The sequence below is a fragment of the Geotrypetes seraphini genome, chromosome 11 (assembly GCF_902459505.1).
Source record: "Geotrypetes seraphini chromosome 11, aGeoSer1.1, whole genome shotgun sequence".
Classification (NCBI taxonomy): domain Eukaryota; kingdom Metazoa; phylum Chordata; class Amphibia; order Gymnophiona; family Dermophiidae; genus Geotrypetes; species Geotrypetes seraphini.
In genome coordinates, this window is record NC_047094.1 from 90,166,105 (window position 1) to 90,191,316 (window position 25,212).

The 25,212-nt window shown below is 45.0% G+C and overlaps 1 protein-coding gene across 1 annotated transcript in view; it reads right to left on the reverse strand.

Moving 5' to 3' along the window:
- The window catches only part of COL9A3 (collagen type IX alpha 3 chain), a 248,740-nt gene that overhangs the window by 194,265 nt on the left and 29,263 nt on the right, over positions 1 to 25,212 (reverse strand). The window contains exons 8-12 of the mRNA XM_033962849.1: positions 20,088 to 20,141; positions 12,826 to 12,879; positions 10,905 to 10,946; positions 10,681 to 10,737; positions 2,177 to 2,230 (exon numbers count right to left, since the gene is read on the reverse strand). Of these exons, the coding sequence (XP_033818740.1) occupies positions 2,177 to 2,230; positions 10,681 to 10,737; positions 10,905 to 10,946; positions 12,826 to 12,879; positions 20,088 to 20,141 (261 nt within the window). The remainder of the gene's footprint in view (positions 1 to 2,176; positions 2,231 to 10,680; positions 10,738 to 10,904; positions 10,947 to 12,825; positions 12,880 to 20,087; positions 20,142 to 25,212) is intronic.

Here is a 25,212-nt window from a genome sequence, read left to right on the forward strand (position 1 = left end):
GATGCTAGGCTAGTAGGAAAAAGGAGGTATTGATGCCCCTGGAGGCTGCACCTTCAAAAAGACATAAAAAGGATGGAATCGGTCCAGAGGAAGGAAACTAAAATGGTATATGGTCTTCATCAAAAGGCGTATAGGGACAGACTTAAAGATCTCAATCTGTATACTTTGAAGGAAAGGCAAGAGAGGGGAGATATGATAGAGATGTTTAAATACCTATGTAATGTAAATGCACATGAGTCGAGTCTCTTTAATTTGAAAGGAAACTTTGCAATGAGAGGGCATAGGATGAAGTTAAGAGGTGATAGGCTCCAGAGTAGAGAATGACATGATGGCTGTTACCCGTGGCTAGCCGCAGGTAACCCGCCGAAACGGGGGAGAGAAAAGAAGTGGTCACTGCAGGTACGGGGAGAAGGCCATTCATTGCCCCGTGGAGCGGTGAATGGCCTTGTCTCCGCAGTGAAGGAAGGGAACGCGCGCGGTCACCAATCGCGCTCCCTACCTCCATACTGATAGCCGCTGCCACCGCCACCCAAGCATCTCCCTCCCTCCATCCTTCCTGATCACTGCCGTCTGAGCATCTCCTTCCCTGCTCCTTACCTTCGCGGCAATTTCTCTAAATGTGCTTTCTACCAGCAGCTGGAGCGTTGAAATCGCATATGGCTACCGTAAAGGTCATATCTGACGCAACTGGAAGTTGCATCAGAGATGACCTTTCCTGCTGCCACACGTGATTTCAACGCTCCGGCTGCTGGTAGGAAGCACATTTAGAAATTGCCTGCCACAAAGATAAGGGGCAGGGAGGGAGAAAGGGAGGAAAGGTGGGGTGGAGAACAAAAGATGCTGAAGAGATCCGGGGAAGTTGCGGTGCAGAAGAACAGACGCTGAAGGGATCCGACACTGAAGGGAAATGGGGAAGAGAGATTCCAGACTATGGGGGGAGCGGAGGGAAGAAGATGGGTGGCAGACCAATTGGGGTGGGGGTGGAGGGAGAAATGGAAGGGAGAGGCATAGTAACAGAGCATATGGAAGAGACAGAGAAGGCAGACAGTGGATGGAAGATGAGAAAAGCAGAAACCAGACAACAAAGGTAGAAAAAAAAATATATATATATATATATTTTTTTTTGCTTTAGGATATTAGTTGTGTTCAGCAGCCAGAACTTTGATTATAAGGAAGGAATAAGCTAAATATTGCAGTATTGAGGCTTGTATGGATGCTATGGGGATGGGGATGGGGCGGGGACAGTGGTCACAGGGACGGGGCAGTGATGGGGACAAATTTTTTCCCCGTGTCATTCTCTACTCCAGAGTAATCTAAGGAAATACTTTTTTTTACAGAAAGGTTGGTAGATGCATGGATTAGTCTTCCAGAAGAGGTGGTGGAGACAGAGACGGTGTCTGAATTCAAAAGGGTCTGGGATAGGCACGTGGGATCTCTCGGAGAGTGAAAAAGATGGGCCATTTGGCCTTTATCTGCCACCATGTTTCTATTCGCTTATGCTGGGTTAGAGGACATTACCTGAGATATCCAGGTCCTTGAGATCATGAGAGGGAGATGGAGCAGAAACATGCACTGGGACTGGGACAAAAGTTTACAGTGGGGTCCAAATACCACCACATTTTCTCCAATGTATAACAGAAATCCACAAACATCCCAGCAAGCCAAGAAAGCCCAGTTCAGATATCACTGTGACTCTTTATGATCTCAAGTCATTTAACCCTGAGGCTCAAACTTAGATTGCAAACCCTCTGGGGACAGAAAAATACCCACTGATACCTGAATGTAACACTTTTGAGCTACAGTTGTTGAGCTAAATCCAAAAAGCCATACAAAAAGTCATAATACATTAGTCATTTACAGCGTGTTCTCTTTTGTGGCAGATCCAGGTTCAGCTCTGACCCCTCTGGACAAGCCACCAGAATGCTGTACAACATCTTATGCAATAGACTTGCTGAGCTCTGCCTCTCCCAGGATTGAGGCTGCAGAGGCACTCTGAGCCCCTGAAGACAGACCCATATCACGCTTCCAGTCTTTCCTGTACATACACCAGTTACCTCAGCTCTGAAGAACAGCACCAGATACAAGCGAGTAGTTAATGAAAGGGCTTTACGGAGCCATTTCTGGGGTTTCTAAGATATTTCATAAGAAGAATGTCAAAGAAAAAAACCCCACTTACCTTCTGTCCAATCTTCCCTTCCTCTCCTGGTTCTCCCTTGTAACCTGTATGACCCTATAACCAAAAATGTATGAAATGTTAATACTACAAATATTTACTGTTCTGTCAACCTGCTGTGGGCTGATCCTTTTGGGAATAACTCTATAAACCTCTGATGTATGTAAGCAGCCCTTTACAATCACAAATACCCATTTACAAAATTGCACAATGGTATTCACACATAAAAGTATGTGATGCCAACACACAGCACATACTTTTAAGAGCCGTTTTCACATGCAAAATATCTCTTATGACACGAGATCATGCCTAAAAGCGCACATGGTGCACGTTGGTGTATACAGGATTGGAGTTAGGGTGGAGCTGGGCAGAGTCAGAATGTATGCATATATTGAAAATAAATAAATATATATATATATATATATATTTTTTTTTTTTTTAATTTAATTTTTTTTAATTTATGCATACATTCTGACTCTGCCCAGCTCCACCCTAACTCCAATCCTGTATACACCAGCGTGCACCATGTGCGCTTTTAGGCATGATCTCGTGTCATAAGAGATATTTTGCATGTGAAAATTTACACCTGTTCTTGAGCAGACAATGTCTGTGCCTTGAAAGCAGCTGCTATTGCTGCTGGAATTGTGCTAGTATTTCATCATATTGTCAATTAGATACTTGTCCTCCTGATCTTGTGTCTTACTCTCTGCCATTTTTTCATTATTTGCTTTTTGGGGGGCTGTTTCAAGCTAATCTAGGGGAGATGATTATTATTTTGTTGGTGAAAAATCTAAAAGATCCAGGTCAACTAGTTTCTAATTATAGGCCAATAGCGTCAATACCATTTCTTTTACAAATTTAATGGAAGGTCTGGTTTGCCTTCAACTCAGTGGCGTACCAAGGCGGGGGCGGGAGGGGCGGTCCGCCCCGGGTGCCAGCCCTGAAGGGGTGCTCCCGGCCTTGCCGTTCAGTCCCCCCACACCCCCGAAGGACCGCTCGCCCCACTGACCTTCCTGCACCACCTGTGAAGCAGCAAGCAGCAGGATCGCGAGGTCAGCTATCCCTGAGCTGCTTGGGCGCTGCTTCCTGCGCCGCGGTCCCGCCCCTCCTCTGACGTCAGAGGAGGGGCGGGAACGCGGCGCAGGAAGCAGCGCCTAAGCAGCGCAGGGATAGCTGACGTCGTGATCCTGCTGCGGCTGCTTCATAGGTGGTGCAGGAAGGTCAGTGGGGCGAGCGGTCCTTCGGGGGTGGTGGGGACTGAATGGCAAGGCCGGGAGCATAGGTAGTGCTGCTTCATAGGTGGTGCGGGGAGGCCAGGGTGGGGCGGGTGGGCAGGCAGGCAGGCATTCAAGGGGGAGGGGGGTGACAGGCAGGCATGCCTTCAAGGGGGGGGACAAGCCTTCGGGGGGGTGTGCAGACCTTCAAGGGGGAGGGACAGGCCTTCAAGGGGGGGCAGGCAGGCCTTCAAGGGGGGACAGGTCTACAAGAGGGGGGACAGGTCTACAAGGGGGTGGGCAGGCCTACAAGGGGGTGGGACAGGCCTTCAGGGGGGGTGCAGGACTTCAGGGGGGGTGCAGGCCTTCAAGGGGGGGACAGGCCTACAAGGGGGGGGACAGGCCTACAAGGGGGTGGGACAGGCCTACAAGGGGGAGGGACAGGCCTACAAGGGGGAGGGACAGGCCTACAAGGGGGAGGGACAGGCCTTCAAGGGGGGGGACAGGCCTACAAGGGGGTGGGACAGACCTTCAAGGGGGTTGCAGGCCTTCAAGGGGGGACAGGCAGACCTTTAAGGGGGGACAGGCCTTTGGGGGGGACCCTGGTTTAGAAGTACACGGAGGGAAGGGGGTGTTCAAAGAGACGTGCATATGCCAAACTTTGGGGGGATGAAGAAATAATGGGTCTGAAAATAGAGGAGAGGGAGAGAAATGATGGACCATGGGATTTAGGGAGGGAAGGAACTGAAAGGGAGAGAAATTGGACACAAGGGATGGTGTGGAGGAGGGATAGAGATACTGGATAGGAGGGTAATTGGGAAAAGAAAGGGAGAGATGGTGGACTCTGGGGTGGTGGGGAAGGAGGGAGAGATGCCGGATGAAAGGGTAGTTAAGAAAAGGTGGATCTGTGGAGGGAGATGAAAAAAAGGAAAGATACCAGACTTCCTGGGGAGGGAAGGGAAATGGAAAGGGAGGACAGAGTTGGCAGATGGATGGTTAGCACGCAGAAAGAAGGAGACCCTGGCAAGCAAGTTATCAGAAGAAAACCAGAGCCTTGGACCAACAAGATTTGAAATATAACCAGACAACAAAAGGTAGAAAAATTAATTTTATTTTCTGTTTTGTGATTATAATATGTCAGATTTGAAATGTGTATCCTGACAGAGCTGGTGTTGGACTGCAAACGTGAGCTAGGATTTAACAGAGAGAGGAAAAGTCCTTTTTGTTTCTTTATTTTATTTACATCACAGCGCCAGTGTGGTTAGGAGAAGCCAAAGGGGGTGAAAAAGCTATAAAACCCACCAGGAGTTTTGAAAAAAATCACCCAACTGGGCAGGAAAATCAAATTGAAAAACCAATTCAATAGGCTGAATTGAATCGAAATTTTTTTCCTGAATCTGGCAGCATTAGTTTGCGCTACTGTCTTAGACTTTAGGACCTGGGATTGGGGAGAGATGGCATCCTCAGTACTTTATAATGCAAGTGAAATGAGGATTTGGTCAGACTTTTGAAGGGTCTGCAGAAAAAAAATATTGTATAGGCCGGGGACATGAAACAGCAGGAAATGGGAACTTTTCTTCCTTCTATTTTTGTGAATGGAAAGGCTGAGGATGTCAGAGAGTTCAGTTAAAATATGTGCTTTATAAGAAAATATAATAATGTGTTTTATAAAGTTTATAGCATAGCTGGCCTACCCAGTGAGGTGTTTCTAGTGGTGGTGGTGGCAGCGTGTCAATGTGTTGAGAGGAAGAGGTGGTCTGGGAAATTCTGCTGAGCAAACTCCGGGCCCATTTCCACCCCCCAGTTAGCCACTCCACTCAATTGGTTCACACACTGAGTGGGTCTTTGGGTGTTGTGTTGGGATCTCTTCCAGTGGTTTATCAGTATCTCCTTCTGGTCCAAGGAAGGAAACTTTGTTATCCTTAGCATTGACCTACAGAATATGTTTGTAACAGCGCTGCTTGTGTGGCATTAGGCTATGTAGTGATCGAAAGAAAAAAACAGACCTTTGCACATTTTTGCACTATATGGTGGGTGTATGAGGAGATTCACATTTCCTACACAGCTAAGTCCATGTGAAGTTACCTTGTGCTGTATTTGACATCTAGCAAGGTCTCTGTTTGAAAGGAAAGATCTAAACTTAAAAATGAAGTGGCCAGAAGTTATGGTAAAAGCAGATAGTGTAGCTGGTTTTAAGAAAGATTTGGACAAATTCCTGGAGGAAAAGTCCATAATCTGTTATTAAGACATGGGGGAAGTGTCTGCTTGCCCTGGATCGGTAGCATGGAATGTTGCTACTCTTTGGGTTTTGACCAGGTATTAGTATCCTGGATTGGCTACCATGAGAATGGGCTACTGGGCATGATGGACCATTGGTCTGACCCAGTTAGGCTATTCTTATGTTATGTTCTCATCTGTAGGGGCCTTTGTTTTCACTTCTTATTTTAATGTATTTTTTTTCTGGGAACTTATCAGTGTTTTTTATAATGGGAACAAAAATGGAAGAGAATTAATGTGTGTGGGATGAGGGGGTAACTAATTTCTTCAGCTAAATAATTCAATCCACTTCAAACAGACATAGGAGAACTCACGCACCATTCACACACCCTCCAACCAAAAACGTCAAAAGAAAAAAACTGTTCGACAACCTCCTAGCCATTCGAGCTGCAACACTCGACCCCCTACCCTACAACCAATTGACATCGACCACATACTGCAAAACCTTCAAAAAGAAATAAAAACCCTTCTATTCAAAAAACACATAAAACCGAACTAACACAATCAGAACTGTCCCAAGCATCACCTGCAACTACTCCATATGTACTTCTGATGTCATGACAATTCAGACATAATTTATGTTATGTTATGTTTGGAATATAAGAAAATTTTCACTGCCTGTTTCTATTCTGACCATTTATTCCGTTTCATGGTCATTACAAAAAATATTTTTTTACATGGGGGGGGTGTCAAAAAATGATGGGCCCCGGGTGCCACATACCCTAGGTACGCCACTGCTTCAACTCAATGATTATTTATCATCCTATATAATAAAATGCTATGCGCGCATGCGCACTCTTACCCCGTGTTCCCTGATCCCTGATCTGTCTGGCTGTGGCAGGTAAGAGTACGCATGCGCGCGTCTAAGGACTGGCAACAGGTAACACGCCGCGACTCTCCACCCCCCGCCACCGACCCTACCCGGCACACCAGTAACACTCCGTGACTCCCCCCCCCTGCCGCCGACCCTATCTGGCACACCAGAAACCCCCGTTGACTCTCCCAGCCGACCCACCGCGAGACGAACACAAACCTCCCGGCTCCAGCAGCGTCCGAGGCAGAGTAAAAACGCTGCTTCAAGTCCTTCTACTGGCCTAATTTCCTATAGCACCTGTTAATGTAACGGGCTTAAAGACTAGTTGTATAATATTTTACAATCATCTCAATCAAGATTTAGAATTTTTCATAGTATAGAGACAGTTCTTAGTTCATTGTTTAGATACTGCAAGATCATTGTTGAGTAATAATGATAAAACACTTATTTTGTAGTATGATTTGTCTAGCACTTTTGATTTGGTGGCCCATAAAATCTTGCTTGTTGAATTGGTGGATATGAGGATCAGTAATATGTTTTGAACTGGTTCAAGGGATTTCTTTCCATCAAGTCTTATAAAGTGAAACTAAATGATGAATTCTCTTGGCTTTGTTCTGGAAAAACAGGGGTTCTACAGTTATAGTTACGCTGACAACATAACATTTATGATCCCATTTACATTACATTACATTAGTGATTTCTATTCCGCCTGTGCCTTGCGGTTCTAAGCGGATTACAAATTAGAAGATATCTGGACATTTCCAGGAGAATTACAAAACAAAGAAGCAAGTATATTACAGGTTACATTTCCTAGGGAATTACATAACAAAGAAGCAAGTATATTACTGGTTACAGTAGAGAATAACAACACATTCAGGTTACAGAAGAGAATTACATAACTTGAAGGAAGCAGTTTTCTGGTTACAGATGGTGGCTGCTTATTTGGGTTTCTGAATATATATTGGTGATAAGGTTTGAATAATTGATTAGGTGTTACTATAGGGGTGATATTATCCAGAGGTTTCTGTTAAAAACGTGTCCCTGGCACTGTAACTGTGGAAGACCCAGCAGGTAAGTAAGTAGCTGAGTGTATGGGGTGAAGAGATGCTAGACCTTGGCATGCAAAAAGAAGAGTTCAGCTGCAGGCAGCCCCTACCATTGGGTGGCCCTGAGCATTTTGTCAGGCTGCTCCCCATCTTCCCCTTCAACTTCTCTCTGCCCATTTCCCACACACTATCTGAAGGCTGTCCCACCACCCAAAGACCATCCCTAGGCCTACCTTTAAAAGCCCTCATGGCCTTGGCATCTTTAGTACAGGAGTGATTCACAGTAGTTCCTGCCCATGCCAGCTCCACAGTCAAAACAGCAAAATGGCTGCTGCAAAATTTTCCACGGCAGTCTTGTGAGACTGCTGCAGGAGATCACAGCAGCCACTTTGAGAGTTGGACCAGCATAGGTAGAAGCAACTGAAGCTTGCTCCTGCCAACATTGGTTCCAATCTCAAAATGGCCGCTGCAATAAGCCACAGTAGCCATTTTGACTGAGAAGATAGTATGGGCAGTAGTGACTCAGAATTGCTCCTGACCCACAGAGGCCACTAGATTACCAGGGCTTCTAAAGGTAGGCCCGGAGAAGGCCTTTGGGTGGTGAAAGGGCAGAGTGTTTGGTCAAGGGGGGGGGGGGGGAGGAGGAGGAGGCAGCCAGGGCACACACACTGTCTGCTGGGAGGGGGTGTTTCAGTTTTGGTTGAATCTGAATTTTGGCTGCAGATTTGGCTATAGCCAAAACCAGTGTTCACTGCCCTCTATTTCAGGGAAATAATTTTATAAAAAGGCACAGAGGGTCCTAGGTTGGTCTTTATACCTAGGTGCATTTTTTGGACTTTTCACACAGGTACTGTTATAAAATTACCCTCAGTGTGGTGTCACAGCCACACATTCAAACTAGTCTGTTAGGGCACTGGTCTTTGACCTAAGGGCCGTCGCATGAATGTTAAAGCTAGTCTCAGTTAGGGCACTGGTCTGTGATCTAAGGGCCACCGCGGGAGCAGAGTGCTGGGCACGATGGACCACTGGTCTGACCCAGCAGCGACAATTCTTATGTTCTTATGTTTACATTATGTGCACAAGGACAATTCTATAGAGTATGTGCAATTCTGTGCATTTCATTAGAATAATGGCACATATGTGCATATTTGTCAAAACCAGTGGTATACCTGCGCTGATTGCAACCTGGGGCAGAGAACCCCCCCCCCCCAGGAAGTAGGGATGCATAGAGAGGTCATGGGGTTGTGGTCTGATGGACGCAGCTGTCGGCTCTGCTGGTCCCCTGCCTCAGAACAGGAATTTGACATTGAGGGGGTAGGGGCCAGTGGAGTCACCTGCTAGACCAGGGATCTCAAAGTCCCTCCTTGAGGGCCGCAATCCAGTCAGGTTTTCAGGATTTCCCCAATGAATATACATTGAAAGCAGTGCGTGCACATAGATCTCATGCATATTCATTAGGGAAATCCTGAAAACCCGACTGGATTGCGGCCCTCAAGGAGGGACTTTGAGACCCCTGTGCTAGACCATAACTCCACGGCTTCTCCCTACACTCCCTTACTGGCTGCAACTTGAGGTGGACTACCTCCACCACCCCATCCTAAGTAAGCAACTGGTCAAAATCCTGCATAAGCACTATACTGCAAATACCATGTGTATATTACATAGTACACATATTTTACAGGTAGGCATACACTTGGATGGAGTCTGGGCAGGACTAAGTTATATGCATATCTATAATATGAGATGTGGACAGAAAGCATGCCAAGCTTAAGTCTATCTGGTTACGGTGCACTAAGTCCATTTCTATTTCAGATTCCTTTCGCACTTCTTGTGTTTCATGTTTCTGCATTTCTAGAGGGTCTTCAGTCTTGATAGCCTTTCAAAATGAGACTTAGAGGGGATATGATAGAGACTTACAAGATCATGAAGGGCATAGAGAGAGTAGAGAGGGACAGATTCTTCAAACTTTCAGAAAATAAAAAAACAAGAGGGCATTCAGAAAAGTTGAAAGGGGAAAGATTCAAAACGAATGCTAGGAAATTCTTCTTTACCCAACGTGTGGTGGACACCTGGAATGCGCTTCCAGAGGATGTTATAGGGCAGCGTACGGTACTGGGGTTTAAGAAAGGATTGGACAATTTCCTGCTGGAAAAGGGGATAGAGGGGTATAGATAGAGGATTACTGCACAGGTCCTGGACCTGGTGGGCCGCCGCGTGAGCGGACTGCTGGGCGCGATGGACCTCAGGTCTGACCCAGCAGAGGCATTTCTTATGTTCTTATGTATATCATCAAAACTTAGCTGCAAACATTTGGGCTCTAAGGCTGGTATAAGTGTTTGTGTCTAAGTTGTCGGCCCATATTTTTGTGGTTAAAGAACCTAGGGAACCCTGATATTTTCTGTGGACTTGACAAATCCGTGAGTAGATATGAAAAGCACCCCAAAAGGAAGACAAATATCAGTAGGCATTTACTTCTTATATAAACTGTTAATTTATGCACATAAGAGTTTTATCCATATTTAAAGGCAGCTTTTAGAGGTGGAGGGAGGTGAAATTTTTACACACTCTTGCTTTGAAAAAACACGTAATGGTGTACAGGCACTTAAGTATTTGTGCTGGGTTCCAAGGTCAGAAATGATGCATGCAATACTTAAAAATTCACTTGCAGGCATGTAATCTGCCTCACTACAAATAGTTATAAAAGTGCATATGAAGAGTTGCACAATAAAACTATATTGTGAAACTGTGCTATTATATTAGTCAGACTATTCCTGAGCAATTTTCAAACAATGGGACTGTACCTGGATCTTTTTGAAAATAGTTATATTTGTTTTATTTGAAAAAGATGTGAAGCCTTTACTTCAGTTTATTCCCTCTTATCTTGAAATCTCAGTCTACGGCTGTTTCTCAATCACTTGTCTTGTTTCATAATAAAGAATCAGTGGGATGCCCAAGAATGACACACAGCATTGCAGCTGCACGATTCACAAGGTTTAGCGTGGCTAAGAGGTAATGGATTCTAGGCATGATGGAAACATGTTGAAAAGAAAATTCCATAATTTAAGGGTTTTCAAAGTTCCAACCACTGACAAAATTATTGCATGTTTATGGAATTTCTTGGATCCTGGTTCTTTAACAACTTATGATTGTCCTTACCTTGAAGCCTGGCATTCCAGGGGGTCCTGGGGGTCCTGAAGGACAGATAGCTGGACACTGTGGAGAAGAAGTGAAGGCACACATAAATATTTTCAACACCAGCTAAATTGTTTTCACTGTTCCTTGTGACCCTTTTCAGGTCATCTTTCCAAAGCCATCTGTAGTTTCCATAACTACACTTCCAGTTGGTTGAGGCTTCATACACAAAAGCAAGTTAGACACACCTGAAGATCTCCATTGCCATCAGGAATAACACCAGGCAGACCCTGAGAGAAAAAGAAACAGTTTTCATCTGTAATATACCGGTAACATGATTGAAGTCTGGGAAGATGTAATCACAGAAAAGTGGAAACGTGACAGACACATGAGATATACAGTATGCAGTATCAAGCAGTGCAACAGCTTATACCTGGGGTCTTATTCAACACCATTCAACTTCACCTTTGCAGGCATGGGGAAAACATCAATAGCACAACATTCCAGTGAAAGTAGAATTCTGATGCCACTTTTGGGCTACTGTAAATATTGGTTATTTAACCCCAAGTTGTGTTATTTTAGCACAGGTCTTATTTTCTGTAATGAGATCTAGAGGTGTCCTATACAGAATCGTGCCTATGCCCGCCTAAAATAAACCTGATTCTGTAACCGACATCCATGTTACAGATGCTGGTTACAGAACTGCATTAGTGTAGACATGGCCACTACACTTATCCCGGCAAGGGATCTCCCTGCCGTGATAGGTATAGTGGCCGTGACCGCCTGTTCCCCTCCCCCCCTGATGATTGCCCCCCCCCCCGACGATCGCCGGCAGGAGGGTGCACAACCCCTCCTGCCAGAAAAATACCCCCACCCCCACGATCACCAGCAGGAGGGAGCCCAATCCCTCCTGCTGGAAGACGACCACCCCACCCCCACTCCCGATCGTCGGCAGGAAGGTGTCCAACCCCTCCTGCCGGAAGAAGACCCCCATCTCCACCCTGATTGCCGGCAGGAGGGATGGGCTGGAAAGGGGCGGGCCCGCCTCATTTTGACGAGGTGGGCCTGCCGGGCAGGATTCTAGGAAGACCTGTCCAGCTGGCCAACATTGAAAGGTTAGTGGGGGGGAGGTTATAATGGGAGCATCCTCCGGCAGGAAGGGTGGGGCACCCTCCTGCTGGCAATCGGGAGGAGGTGGGGAGTTTTCTTCTGGCAGGAGGGGTTGGGCACCTTCTTGCTAAAGAACTGGGGGTTGGGCGGCCTTTCAGCTGGAGGGGTTCGGCATCCTCCTGCCGGCAATCGGGGAGGGGGGGTTGGGGGTCTTCTTTCGGCAGGAGGGACTGGGTACCCTCCTGATAGCGATCGGAGATGAGGGGGGTCTTCTTCAAGCAGGAGGGGTTGGGCACCCTCCTGCTGGCGACAGTGGGTGGGGTGGGGGGTCTTCTTCCAGCAGGAGGGGTTGGGTACCCATCTGCTGGTGATCGTCGGGGGGGGGGGGGGCGAGACAGGCGGCCACTATACCTATCACGGCAGGGAGAACCCTTGCCGCGATAAGTATACCGGCTGCGTCTACTTACAATGTAGGCCACATTTTGCTGGCCTACATTGTAAGCATCTCCCACTCTACTAGGGAGATGCGTATGGCCGCCTAGGTTCACCTAAGGCTACCTTAGGCGAGCTTAGGCGGACTTGCGGGCCTCCCTAGGCTCCCGGAGGCAACTTCAATATAGGCAGCCTGCTTGGGGAGCATTTTTTTTTTTTTTTTTAAATGTGTGTCCCGATTGGCTGATTAGACAACTGTAGAATGCCTACAGCTGCCTACAATTGGGACGCACTTTGCAGAATCTGGGCCAAAATGTCTGCAGCTTTAATCTAGCAGCTGTTTCTGCACATGGGCACTTATTTGTCTTTTTCTAATTAGCTACATATGGGCATCTGCAAAATGTGGCCTTCACACATAGGTGGCCTGTAATAAAATTTACCCTCCTTAAGATATGGAATCATAACAATTACGACAGCTCCAGGATAAAGTATTCATTGGCAGTGAAGTATCCAGAGGAGTCTCTTCTGAGACCAGTGTGCCCCTGTTTCTCAGCACTGGGCTATCAGGATGCTACTTTAAAAATTTTGCAGGCTTTCTCCACAATCAATGGAAAACATTTTACTCACTGGAGGTCCAGTGGGACCTGGTGGTCCAGCAAGCCCAGAAGGTCCAGGCATTCCCTAAAAAAATGTAAAATGCTATTAAAAATTCCATTTCTCTCATATATTCCAGATTTTTTGTGTATACAACCCTGGAAATACAGGTGTACATGAAAAGTACCACTTGAACATTTGCTAAAATATAGAAACAGACTGAGTGGTACATACAGTTTAGACTGATTGGCTGACACTGATAGACAGGAGTGTTAGGAACATACTAGAACAGGGGTAGGGAACTCCGGTCCTCGAGAGCCGTATTCCAGTCGGGTTTTCAGGATTTCCCCAATGAATATGCATGAGATCAATGCATATTCATTGGGGAAATCCTGAAAACCCGACGAATACGGCTCTCAAGGACCGGAGTTCCCTACCCCTGTACTAGAACCTACACCATAAGTGGAGAGGCCCATATAGGGACTAGCTCATTGGAACTGCTATAGCTAAAATTTTTGATGTAGGTTAGAGTTGGTCATGCATCTAAGCAATTTTTGATTTGAGTTGAACCCAGCAGTTTTGGGGGAGGGGATACTGGGGGGAGACCGTTATTTGACTAGTTTATTACCTAGTGTTTTCATTTTTATTTATTTTTTTAATAATGTAAGGAAAAAAAAAACTGGCTAAAGGACACTAAGGGCTCCTTTTACTAAGGTGTGCTAGCGGTTTTATCGCATGCACAAAATTACCCCGCGCTGTATTCTGCGCATTAAAGCCCTAATGCGGCTTAGGAAAAGGAGCCCTAATTGTTTATGGTGGCCTTGATGTTCAGTGTCAACACTGTGTACCACTATGTGAAAGGTCCTGGGATGGATTCTTAGCTCAACTTCTGCTCCTCAAGGCAACTGAGACCGAGAATAGTGCACGGGTACTGGGAAGAGAGAGTCCCAAGTTTATTAAACATTTGATATATCCTTCTTCAGGTATATTCATGACAGAAAAAGAAACACGGATGGGATAGTACGCTTTAGAAAACCAGATGGGAATTATGTAGAATCAGATACCGATAAAGCCGAACTACTGAATGAATACTTCTGCTCGGTCTTCACCTGTGAGGCACTGGGGTCCGGTCCACAGTTGCAGGCAAAGCAAAGCTCGAACGACCCGTTTCGGAATTTCAAACTGCGAACTGACAAGACTCAAGGTGAACAAAGCCATGGGACCGGACAATCTACACCCCCAAAGTGCTCAGAGAGTTATGTGATATCCTGGCGGAACCGTTATCCAGGCTCTTCAATCTCTCCCTGAGTACGGGGAGAGTCCCCTTGGACTGGAAAACAGCTAATGTTGTTCCATTGTACAAAAAGGGTTGCAGGGCAGAGGCTGCGAATTACAGACCGGTGAGTCTCACGTCAATAGTGAGTAAACTCATGGAAACACTAATCAAACGTAAATTAGACACGATCCTGAATGAAGAGAATCTACGGGATCCCCGTCAACATGGATTCACCAAGGGTAGGTCCTGCCAATCCAATCTCATCAGCTTCTTTGACTGGGTAACAAGAAAGCTGGATTTGGGAGAGTCCCTGGACGTCGTGTACTTGGACTTCAGTAAAGCTTTTGATAGTGTCCCACACTGCAGGTTATTGAGCAAGATGAAATCGATGGGATTAGGAGAAACACTAACTGCATGGGTCAATGATTGGCTGAGTGGTAGATTTCAGAGGATGGTGGTTAACGGTACCCTCTCTAAAATATCGGAGGTGACCAGTGGAGTGCCGCAGGGCTCGGTCTTGGGCCCGATCCTTTTCAACATATTCGTTGGGGACCTAACTCAGGGGCTTCAAGGTAAAAATAACATTATTTGCCGATGACGCCAAATTATGTAATGTAGTAAGTAATTGCAATTTGTCTGACAGTATGATGCAGGACCTGCTTTTGTTGGAACATTGGTCCTCGACCTGGTAGCTGGGCTTCAACGCTAAAAAAATGTAAGGTCATGCACCTTGGCAGCAAAAATCCGTGCAGAACTTACACCTTGAATGGTGAGACCCTAGCTAGGACTACAACAGAACGAGATATAGGAGTGATCATTAGTGAAGACATGAAAACTGCCAATCAGGTAGAGAAGGCTTCATCCAAGGCAAGGCAAATGTTGGGTTGTATCCACAGAAGTTTCGTCAGCCGGAAGCCCGAGGTCATAATGCCATTGTACAGAACCATGGTGAGACCTCATCTGGAATACTGTGTGCAATTCTGGAGGCCTCATTACCGTAAAGATGTGCTGAGAATCGAGTCAGTTCAACGGATAGCCACCAGGATGGTCTCGGGGTTCAAGGATCTCTCGTACGAGGAGAGGCTGAATAAATTGTGGCTATACTCTCTCGAAGAACGAAGAGAGAGGGGAGACATGATTGAGACATTTAAATATATCACTGGTCGTATCGAGGTGGAAGATGATATCTTCTTTCTTAAAGGACCCTTGGCCACAAGAGGGCATCCGCTAAAACTCAGGGGCGGGAAATTTCATGGCAATACCAGGAAGTATTTCTTCACCGAAAGAGTGATAGATCATTGGAATGAGCTTCCAGGTGATCGAGGCCAGCGGCGTTCCAGATTTTAAGAGTAAATGGGATGCCCATGTAGGATCTCTAAGAGGGTAGAGTTAAGAGTTAAGGGGATGGGTCATTAGGAAGGGGATCTCTAGGAAGGTAGTATTAGGGGGGTGAGTCAGTAGAGTGGGCAGACTTGATGGGCTTTGGCCCTTTTCTGCTGTCATTTTCTATGTTTCTATTACCCATCATCAGAGATACATGAGTGGTTTACATAGAATTCCAATAAAATCAGAAAAATAGTAATAAAAAAAAACATTAAAAAAAAAGATCTACATTGCTGTACCAGAGATAGTTAATAACTAGCAGCTGGATTCAGGTCCATAACTGTAGGGTTCCAGTAGCTTGGGACCATCACTCCAATGGCCAGATTAGGTCTTATAGTTGGGGATGGGATGGGCAAGTGTATAAAATGGGAGTCAGATTCCCAGGTAGTCATGAATGAAGGTGCATTGTACTGTAAGCCAACAGATGCCGGTTTCAATTGAACTAGAAGCCAGAGAAATGTGCAAGCCATAAACAGGCCTGAAGCCCCCACCCCCTGTTCCTTTCTAGATTACTTTTCTTGTAAGACTGACATTTGCAAAGACTGCTGTGCTAAGCACTCGCCCTCAGAGCTCAGGATGTAAAAAAAATATATGTTTCTCTGATGCAGTGTTAGTGTAACACGGGCCTCTTTTGGGATGAGACTGATATCAAGTGCACTATTCATAGTCATTAACTAGTAATATTTAATGATTTTAAGACTGCAATGTATTTTACTGTTTTTATTAACACCCAAAGTTGTATTAAAGAGAAGATTTTTGGCCTGTGATTATACCTCACAGCCTGGCGCCTCTCTGAAAAATACTGGCATAGAGTTGTAAATGTTCTGAAGTCTTTTTCTCATCAATAATTCTAAAGCCACTGAAGAGCTCATATGCAGGTCTGCCCTGCATTTCATTTATTAGAGAAGCAGGCTGACAACAAGGCTTTGCTGGAAGAATACAGGCCTGTCATGTATTTGAGCATGGATCATGTGAGCAAGAGGATATATGGCTCCTGTTACAGAGAAGCACAAGCAAAACAAGCCTGTATGTAAAGATACAGGTGTCAGGCTTTAAGAATGTACTGAACTTTTTACCTAGGCAGGACCTGACACCAGCTAACACAAAAAACAACTGCAATTTGCCAAATAAGGAAAAAACAGAACTAAAGAAAAAACTGTGGAATTGTGCACAGATTGGTCATTTATAGATAAGTGGTCATTTATAGATAAGCGCAGCTATGGTTACCTGGAAATGATAGGATATGGTAGATAGGAGCAAATTTGCAATATGACAAGACAAGTTTTGATTGGCATAAGAGTAAAGGGTGTATCCATGAAGGAAGGTTATAAAACTTGATGCATGCCTTTGTTTAACTAGAGATGTACTTACAGCTAGATATTTTAGCAATGCAGATGGTTACCCAAAATTGGAAGAACTACGGTAGATCGCCTAAATTTTCCTTTCTGGTGGGCAAATTTGTGCTCTAGCTATAGATATGAAAAAATGAATGCCGATAGTTTGGGGCACAGTAATTTATTTAAGCTGGTTTGGGAGCCATTGACATCATATATTACTTCACTATAGTAGGTCTTTGATTATGAGTCAGTTTTTGTTTATTTTTGTACACATCCAGGAAAAGGGGGCGGGGGGCTATTTCTGTCCTAATTTTACTTTTAAGTATGTCCATCTGGGGTGGGAAGAGGGTGGGAGGATATTTTTAATCTGAATAGGGTAAGGTTGTAACTAAAAAAAAAAAACAACCCAAAACTGTTGTAACTTCACTGGAAATGTCCAGTTAGCTCTTTTGTAATCCGCCTTGAACTGCAAGGTATAGGCGGAATAGAAGTCCCTAATGTAATGTAATGTTATTGGGATAGTCTATGTTTCCGTGTTTTATTGAATAATAATTTGGTGGGGGGTGGGGGAGAAAATGGTTGATTATGCATATTTGTAAGTTGAATGTGCTTTTATTAACTTATTATATGATATATATTTGTGTAATGCACTTTTGAAGTTTAGAAAATCAATAAAGAATTAAAAAATAAAAAAATATATTTTTGCCTTGGCATCTATTTGTATGATTTTTCTAATGATCTCTCCAATGTATTACAATTGAGACAATACATTTTTCTAAACCTGCTTTTGCTGTTGCATTTTTATATTTTGTTTAAATAAAATATTGTCTGCTTTTGGATAATATATTGCACGTCTGCGTGGTCCTTGGAGTCAATTATTGAGGAGCTTGGCAGCGGCTTCTCACCACTAGGAGGCAAGAGTATTTAGTTTATCGTATATACTCAAATATAAATCAATCCAAATATAAACCGAGATATCCTTTTTTCTCCTCCAAAAAGGGGGAAAAAAGTTGATTTGAACATAAACCAGAGATTAAAAATTTGGGCTATCATGGTGGGCCAATCTATAAAGACAGCTCACCTTCCCTCCCCATGACCTATCTCCTAAGTCACTAAACATAATACAAATATCTGTGATGTATATATTCCAAAGCTAACATTCACAACAAGGCCCCTACATAGGAAAATGCAATTCCAAGCAACCACAAACTTAAATAAATGTAGACAAAAATAAAACTTTAAACCTCAAGAAGCCATATGCAGTTCAACACCAGAGAAAGAGAAACAGCACTCTACACTTTGGAAAATAAAAAGAAAGAATAAATTTACAGTAAAACTGCATTTTCTGTTCATGAAATTAAAAATAAAATTATTTTTTCTATCTTTGTTGTCTGGATATTTTATTCATGTTTATTCCAGTTTCTGCTTTCTTCTGTCTTTTCTTCATTTTCTTTCAGGGTCTTTAGTCTATCTGCCTTTTCTTTTCTTCCCTTCCTTTCCTACGTCCATCTCTGACTTTAACCTTTTCCTTTCAGTTTACCTCCATTTATTTTTCTGCATCTCTATCTGCTTCTATTTACAGCTTTCCATCTCCCTTATCCTATTATTTTCCAGTTTTTTTTAACTAACTCTTCCCTCTCTCCCTCCTTCCAGCATCTTCTCTTTCTCCCTTTATTTTCACTCTTCTAACCAGTATCTACTGTCTTACCTGTGACCATTTATTTTTTTCATCAAAATGGGACATCTATTAATATTCAGTCCCGCCCCCCATCCCGCCTCCTTCCCTCCATGCACTGGCATCTCTTCTTCCTTCCAAGCCCTGGCATCTCCTTTCATTCCCTCCCTCATCTTCCTTCTCCCTTCAGTTGGGTACAGCAACACTCTCCCCTGCAGCTCTGGCCTTCTCCACACCTGCTCCCCCAAAATTGCCGTGCTTCGGTTCCTCTTCTTCCTTCCTCGCCCCAGCAGCACCATCAGCTCTCACTTCCTCTAACGTTGGCCCTGTAGCTCCGGACTTCCCCACACCTGCTCCCCCCACTCCCTGGATCCTTATTTAAATGTTATGGCAGCTGCGGTGATGTATCCATCAGAGGAGACTTCTAACCTCGGCCTGCCCCGGAACTTTTCCTGCAACAGCAACTTCCTGTTCCTGCCTAGGCGGGCGGCTGCTGCAGGAAGAGTTCCGGGGCAGGCCGAGGTTAGAAGTCTCCTCTGATGGATACAGCGCCACGGCTGCCATAACATTTAAGCGGCGGTAGGCAGCAGCAGCGGGGGCCAGTCTGGGAGGGGGGAGGCAGGCTTTGGCTTCAGCGCTAGAGGGAGGGGAAGCGATCGCCTGTCCCGTTGTCCCCACAGACAGCTTCGGGACACTATCCCTGAAAACGAGACATTTCGGCATCCCGAAGCTGTGCGTGGGGACAACGGGACAGAGGATCTAAAAAGGGGACAGTCCCGTTCAAAATGGGACGTATGGTCACCTTAGTCTTACCCCCTCCATAACATAAACATAACATAAAACTCACTTGTATACCGCAAATACCATTAAGTTCTATGCGGTTCACAAGGACAAATGAATAGACATCCAATTTCTAACTTCCAAAGTATTCCCTGAAAAGATATGTTTTTAAGGCACGTAGAAATTGTTGATATGAAGTTGGGAGTGTAAATATTTAAGTTAAAGCCCTAGTCCATGAGGCTGCCTGAAAGATAATAGTCGTTCCTGAAATTTCTTGTATTTACACCCTTTCACAGAAGGGAAAGAAAATAATGAGTGAGTTTTCCTAGGGGGCGGGACTGAGCCCAGCGGAGCCCATAGTGACTTTGCAAGAGGGAAGGCCCCCGCAGTGTCTGGCTTCTTCATTGCCAGCCGATTTAGTGAGACTAGGACAGAAGGCAGGGTCATCGCAATCCAGATGTGCCGCTGACTCCTTGTTCCCCCCTCCTCCCGGTGGCCAGCAAACAACATGGACTACTGCGGCTGCCATTGGGAGGAATCAGCTGCCTGCCTAGCATTTCAGGCCTGCAACTCTGTTCCCCACACCCAGATTTTTTTTTTTTAGTTAGAGAAGTACTGAGGTACAGACTCTAATATAAACCGAGACTCCCATTTTTGGGTCTTTTTTTGACCCAAAATTCTTGGTTTATATTTGAGTATATAAATTGGTTTGTCATTAATTTGCTGCACGATTGTAGAAATAGATGTACCAGAATGTCCTCCCTCCTCTCACTCCCCTGTCCATGTGCTTGTTGTACTGCATCTCCTACATATCAGCTACACCCAGAAAGAAATTGCTTCTCACCGGAGGTCCTTGGAGGCCACTCCCACCTGGAAGACCACTTCTACCAGCAGATCCCTGAAAGGACAAAACAGAACATCAGGAATTCTGCTTCTTGCAATAAAACCTGCACTAATCCCCAAAGATTCATATGAGCTTAGATCAAGGATGCAGAATCCAGTCTCAGCTCTCCAGTCATGGTTTAAAGCTTTTCAATACGTTGGTCTATTGCTTGTACTCACCAGCCACATGTAATGCTCTTGAGCAACTGTTACTTAGAAATAAAAATAATGCTATTTTAACGTATTGTAAAGATTTATTGCACTTTTCTAGTTTTACTGCTTCTTCCTTAAGGCAGCAATAATTTGATTGCATCAGAACGATCACAGTCCATAAACTTCTCAGCTTCTGCTCATAAAGAGGGATTGAAGACTGGCTCACTGATTACTTTCTCTCTCTCCTAAACTGTTCTGTAAATAGTATTTATTGGACATGCATTGTATTACTTTTACTAAAGTGTATTTAGTAGTAAAATGTCTGCCTTAGTGTCTCTTTTCTGTGTGACTTCTTTTTCTATCTTCTCTTGAGAAACAAACAGTTTGACTAGCTACATGTTTCTTGACAGACAGGAATTAAGGAGAGTCCATTCTTAATTATTAAAAGACTTGTGTGCCTTTCCAGAATGTAATCTAAAAAAAAAATAAATTTAATCTATACTATCTACATCAGTGGTCTCAAACTCGCGGCCTATGGGCTGCATATGGCCCACCAGATACTACTCGGTATTAAAAAGAACTAGTTTTTTTTAGCCCGTTACATTAACAGGTGCTAGAATAGATGTGTAGACTTAGGCATTTCTTTCTTTCTCCCTGGCCCCCTGTCTGTCTGTCTGCCCCCTATGTCTAAGCAGCACCCCTTCCCTGCTCCCCCTGTCCAGCAGTAGCCATTCTCCCTTCCTTTTACCTCCCCCTTGTCCAGCAACACCCCTTCCCTAATCCCCCCTGTCAAGCAGTAACCCTTCTCCCTTCCTTTTACCTCCCCCTGTCCAGTAGCACCCCTTCCCTTCTCCCCCTGTCCAACAGTAGCCTTTCTCCCTTACTTTTAACTCCCTCCTATCCAGTAGTACCCCTTCTCCTTTCTCTGCTCCCCCTGTCCAAGATCACTACCCGTCCCCAACCAATTACACCCCTCCCCCTAAAGCAAAGCAAGATCATTTCCTGTACTCAAGAAATCACATCTCTCCCCCCAAAGGAAAGCAAGATTGCTCCCTGGGCCCCTTCCCCAGCACCCTCCCCCACCCCGCCCTTTATCTTCCCCAGCACACACCCTTCACCCAAAACAAACTGCAAGTATTTTTTCCTGCCCAACAAACTGCTGTAAAAAACCCAAAAAACCCCCAACCTTCTAAATCAGTAATTGTCAGGGGTTCGTGTGTGGAAGCCGGCAGTTATTTTTGCTTGCCTCGTGTGCTCCTCACAGGGCGGTTGCTAGGACTGCAAATACTTTTTCTTCAATGTCAGTGCCTTTGATGATGCTACACGCCGGCAAAGGAAACATAAGAACATAAGAACTACTGCTGCTGGGGAAAATGAGGCGTGAAAACCTCCACCGCCGCAGTCTCCTTTTTCATCAGGGGAAACCGCCGCACGGCAATGCCACATGCTCGGTGTACTACGCATGCGGCGGCATGGAGCTATGGATCACAGACCCACCGATTTTGAACTGCGCATGCGCGCTAAGGGTTTTATTATAGCGGATGATTCTTTATGGAAAACTTGTGCCTTAAGTGTCTGGCGGTCACATCCAGCAGTCGCTGTAACCTCACGCATGCGCTTTCCTGTGTCTGAACGTGATTGTGAGGTGGAGTACAATCACGTGCAGACACAGGAAAGCGGTTGTGTAAGGTTAAAGCAGTGAGGCGGGCAATGTTCCAGAACGTAAGGTAACCATTGGAAGCAATGCAGTTTGTGTGTGTGACCGGTGCTGGAGGAGGTGAGAGCTGAAAGTGGTTGCGGATGCAACCGCCAGACACTTAAGGCACAAGTTTTCTATAAAGAATCATTCTTTATAATACCGAGGGTCTCAAAATAGTTGGTTCAAAATCTTGTCTCTTGCAGTTGATACTTTGATAGATTTTCACTTTCTGCATGTTGCACTGCTTTCAGCTGTGTATAGTTGAAATTATCAGAAGCAATTAAGGAAAGATTTATAAATTATATTACTCCTTTATAACAACTTTGCATGAGGTTAAACTCGTTATAGTTACTATAACGAGTTTTACTTCATGCAAAATTGTCATTTCTTTAATCATACATTAACTATTTTTTCTGTGGGCCTCCAAGTACCTACAAATCCAAAATGTGGCCCTGCAAAGGGTTTGAGTTAGAGGTCTGCATGGGAATCCCGCGGGTCCATCAGGAGCTGCAAAACCATACAGTAACAGACAATCCTGAAACTATGTGGTCAAATCTAATATCCATCCTGAACGAAGCATCTAGCCGCTACATAAATACAGTAAGCAAACGCCAGAGAAACAAAAAACCACAATGGTTCAAGCAAGGAAATTTCGGACCTCATAAAAAAGAAAAAAGAAGCATTTATCACCTACAAACATCTTGAGAAATGAGAGGCAAAAGAAGACTATCTGGCCAGATCTAAGGCTGTCAAAAAGGCAGTCAGGGAAGCCAAACTTCAAACAGAGGAAGATCTAGCACGGAATATTAAAAAAGGGGACAAATCCTTTTTCAGGTACATTAGCGACAGGAAGAGAAACAAAGATGGGATAGTACGTCTTAGGCAATCAGACGGAAACTACGCAGAATCTGATTATACCAAGGCAGAACTGCTAAACGAATACTTCTGCTCAGTATTCACCTGTGAAGCGCCGGGAGCTGGTCCGCAACTACAGATAAGAGACAGCCAAAATGACCTGTTTCATGATTACGAGTTTACACCCAGTAGTGTCTACCACGAACTTTCAAGACTCAAAGCCATGGGACCTGACAATCTACACCCCAGGGTACTCAGAGAGCTGAGTGAAGTTCTGGCTGAACCACTATCCGTGCTCTTCAATCTTTCCATGCGCATGGGAAAAGTACCCCTAGACTGGAAAACAGCTAACGTAATTCCACTCCACAAAAAGGGCTGCAGAACAGAGGCAGAAAATTACAGATCGGTGAGTCTTACATCCATAGTGTGCAAACTCATGGAAACACTGATCAAGCAGAAACTCGACAAAATTCTAGACGAAAAAAATTTACGAGATCCACACCAACACGGATTTACCAGGGGAAGGTCCTGCCAATCTAATCTGATTGACTTCTTTGACTGGGTGACCAGTCATCTGGATGCCGGGGAGTCCCTGGATGTGATATATTTGGACTTCAGCAAAGCTTTTGATAGTGTCCCACACCGCAGGCTGTTAAACAAACTAAAATCGATGGGATTAGGGGATACATTCACTGCATGGGTAAAGGATTGGCTAGATGGTAGGCTTCAAAGGGTGATGGTAAACGGTACCCCCTCCAAAACATCAGCAGTAACGAGTGGAGTACCTCAGGGCTCCGTCTTAGGGCCGATTCTATTCAATTTATTCATAGGAGATTTGACCCAAGGGCTTAGAGGAAAAGTATCACTGTTTGCCGACGACGCCAAACTATGCAACATAGTAGGCAAAAGCAGTGTTCCTGACTTTATGATGCAAGACCTACGGAAACTGGAACAGTGGTCATCAACTTGGCAGCTAGGCTTCAATGCTAAAAAATGTAAAGTAATGCACCTAGGCAAAAAAAATCCACACAGAACTTACTCACTAAATGGTGAAACCTTGGCCAGGACCACGGTGGAACGTGATTTAGGAGTGATCATTAGCGATGATATGAAGGCTGCCAATCAGGTGGAGAAAGCTTCGTCCAGGGCAAGACAAATGATGGGCTGCATCCGGAGGGGTTTTGTCAGCAGAAAATCTGAAGTCATAATGCCACTGTACAGATCCATGGTGAGACCCCATCTCGAGTATTGTGTTCAATTCTGGAGACCACACTACCGGAAAGATGTGTTGAGAGTTGAGTCGGTTCAGCGTATGACTACCAGGATGGTCTTGGGGCTCAGGGATCTCACGTATGAGGAAAGGCTAAAAAAATTGCGGATGTACTCACTGGAGGAGCGAAGAGAGAGGGGGGACATGATTGAGACCTTTAAGTATATCACAGGGCATATAGAGGTGAAAGATGATATCTTCAGTCTTACAGGGCCCTCGGTAACCAGAGGACACTCGCTGAAAATCAGGGGAGGGAAGTTTCAAGGTGATGCTAGGAAGTATTTCTTCACCGAAAGGGTGGTCGATCATTGGAATGAGCTGCCTCAGCAGGTGATTGAGGCCAGCAGCGTGTTAGATTTTAAGAGAAAATGGGATATTCACGTGGGATCTATAGGGGAGTAGAAGTCAGGGAGTGGGTCATTGGTATGGGCAGACTCGATGGGCTGTGGCCCTTTTCTGCCATCAATTTCTATGTTTCTATGTCTGCATGGGGTCCTGTGGGAATCCCCCCTAACCCACAGGACTCCCACGGGTACACCCTTCTGGCCCACGGGACTCCCACGGGGACCCCCCTCTAGCCAACGGGACTCTCACCGGGATGGAAGGCTTTGGAAGCAGGGTTCGTCCATATAATATAATGGACACGTCAGCCTTAGTAAAAGAGGGGGTTATAAGTTAATTACCTGAACAGAAAACAAAACAAGGGTTCCACCAAAGAGATTCCACAAGGAAAACAGCAGCACAAACACAAAAGAAACTGTGGAATTGATGATCCTGTCAGAAGTAATTGCTGCTTTTTATGAGGACGAGCGGGGATGGGTGGGGACAGAGAGGATCCTGGTGGGGACGGGTGGGGACGGAGAGGATCGTGGCGGGGACTGGCGGGGATGGGTGGGATTTCTGTCCCCGTGCAACTCTCTAGTTTGAGTTTGAGACCACTGGTCTACATAGAAAGAAGTTATCCCAAGGTCATGCGCAAATGCCTAAGATAAGTTCACACAGTTGTGCTAGTTATTTGAGTATGTGATCAAGGCATCACTGGACACTAAAGGTGTGTGTGTGTGTGTGTGTATGGAGGGGGGTGAGATTCTGTATAAGTTGCCTAAAATT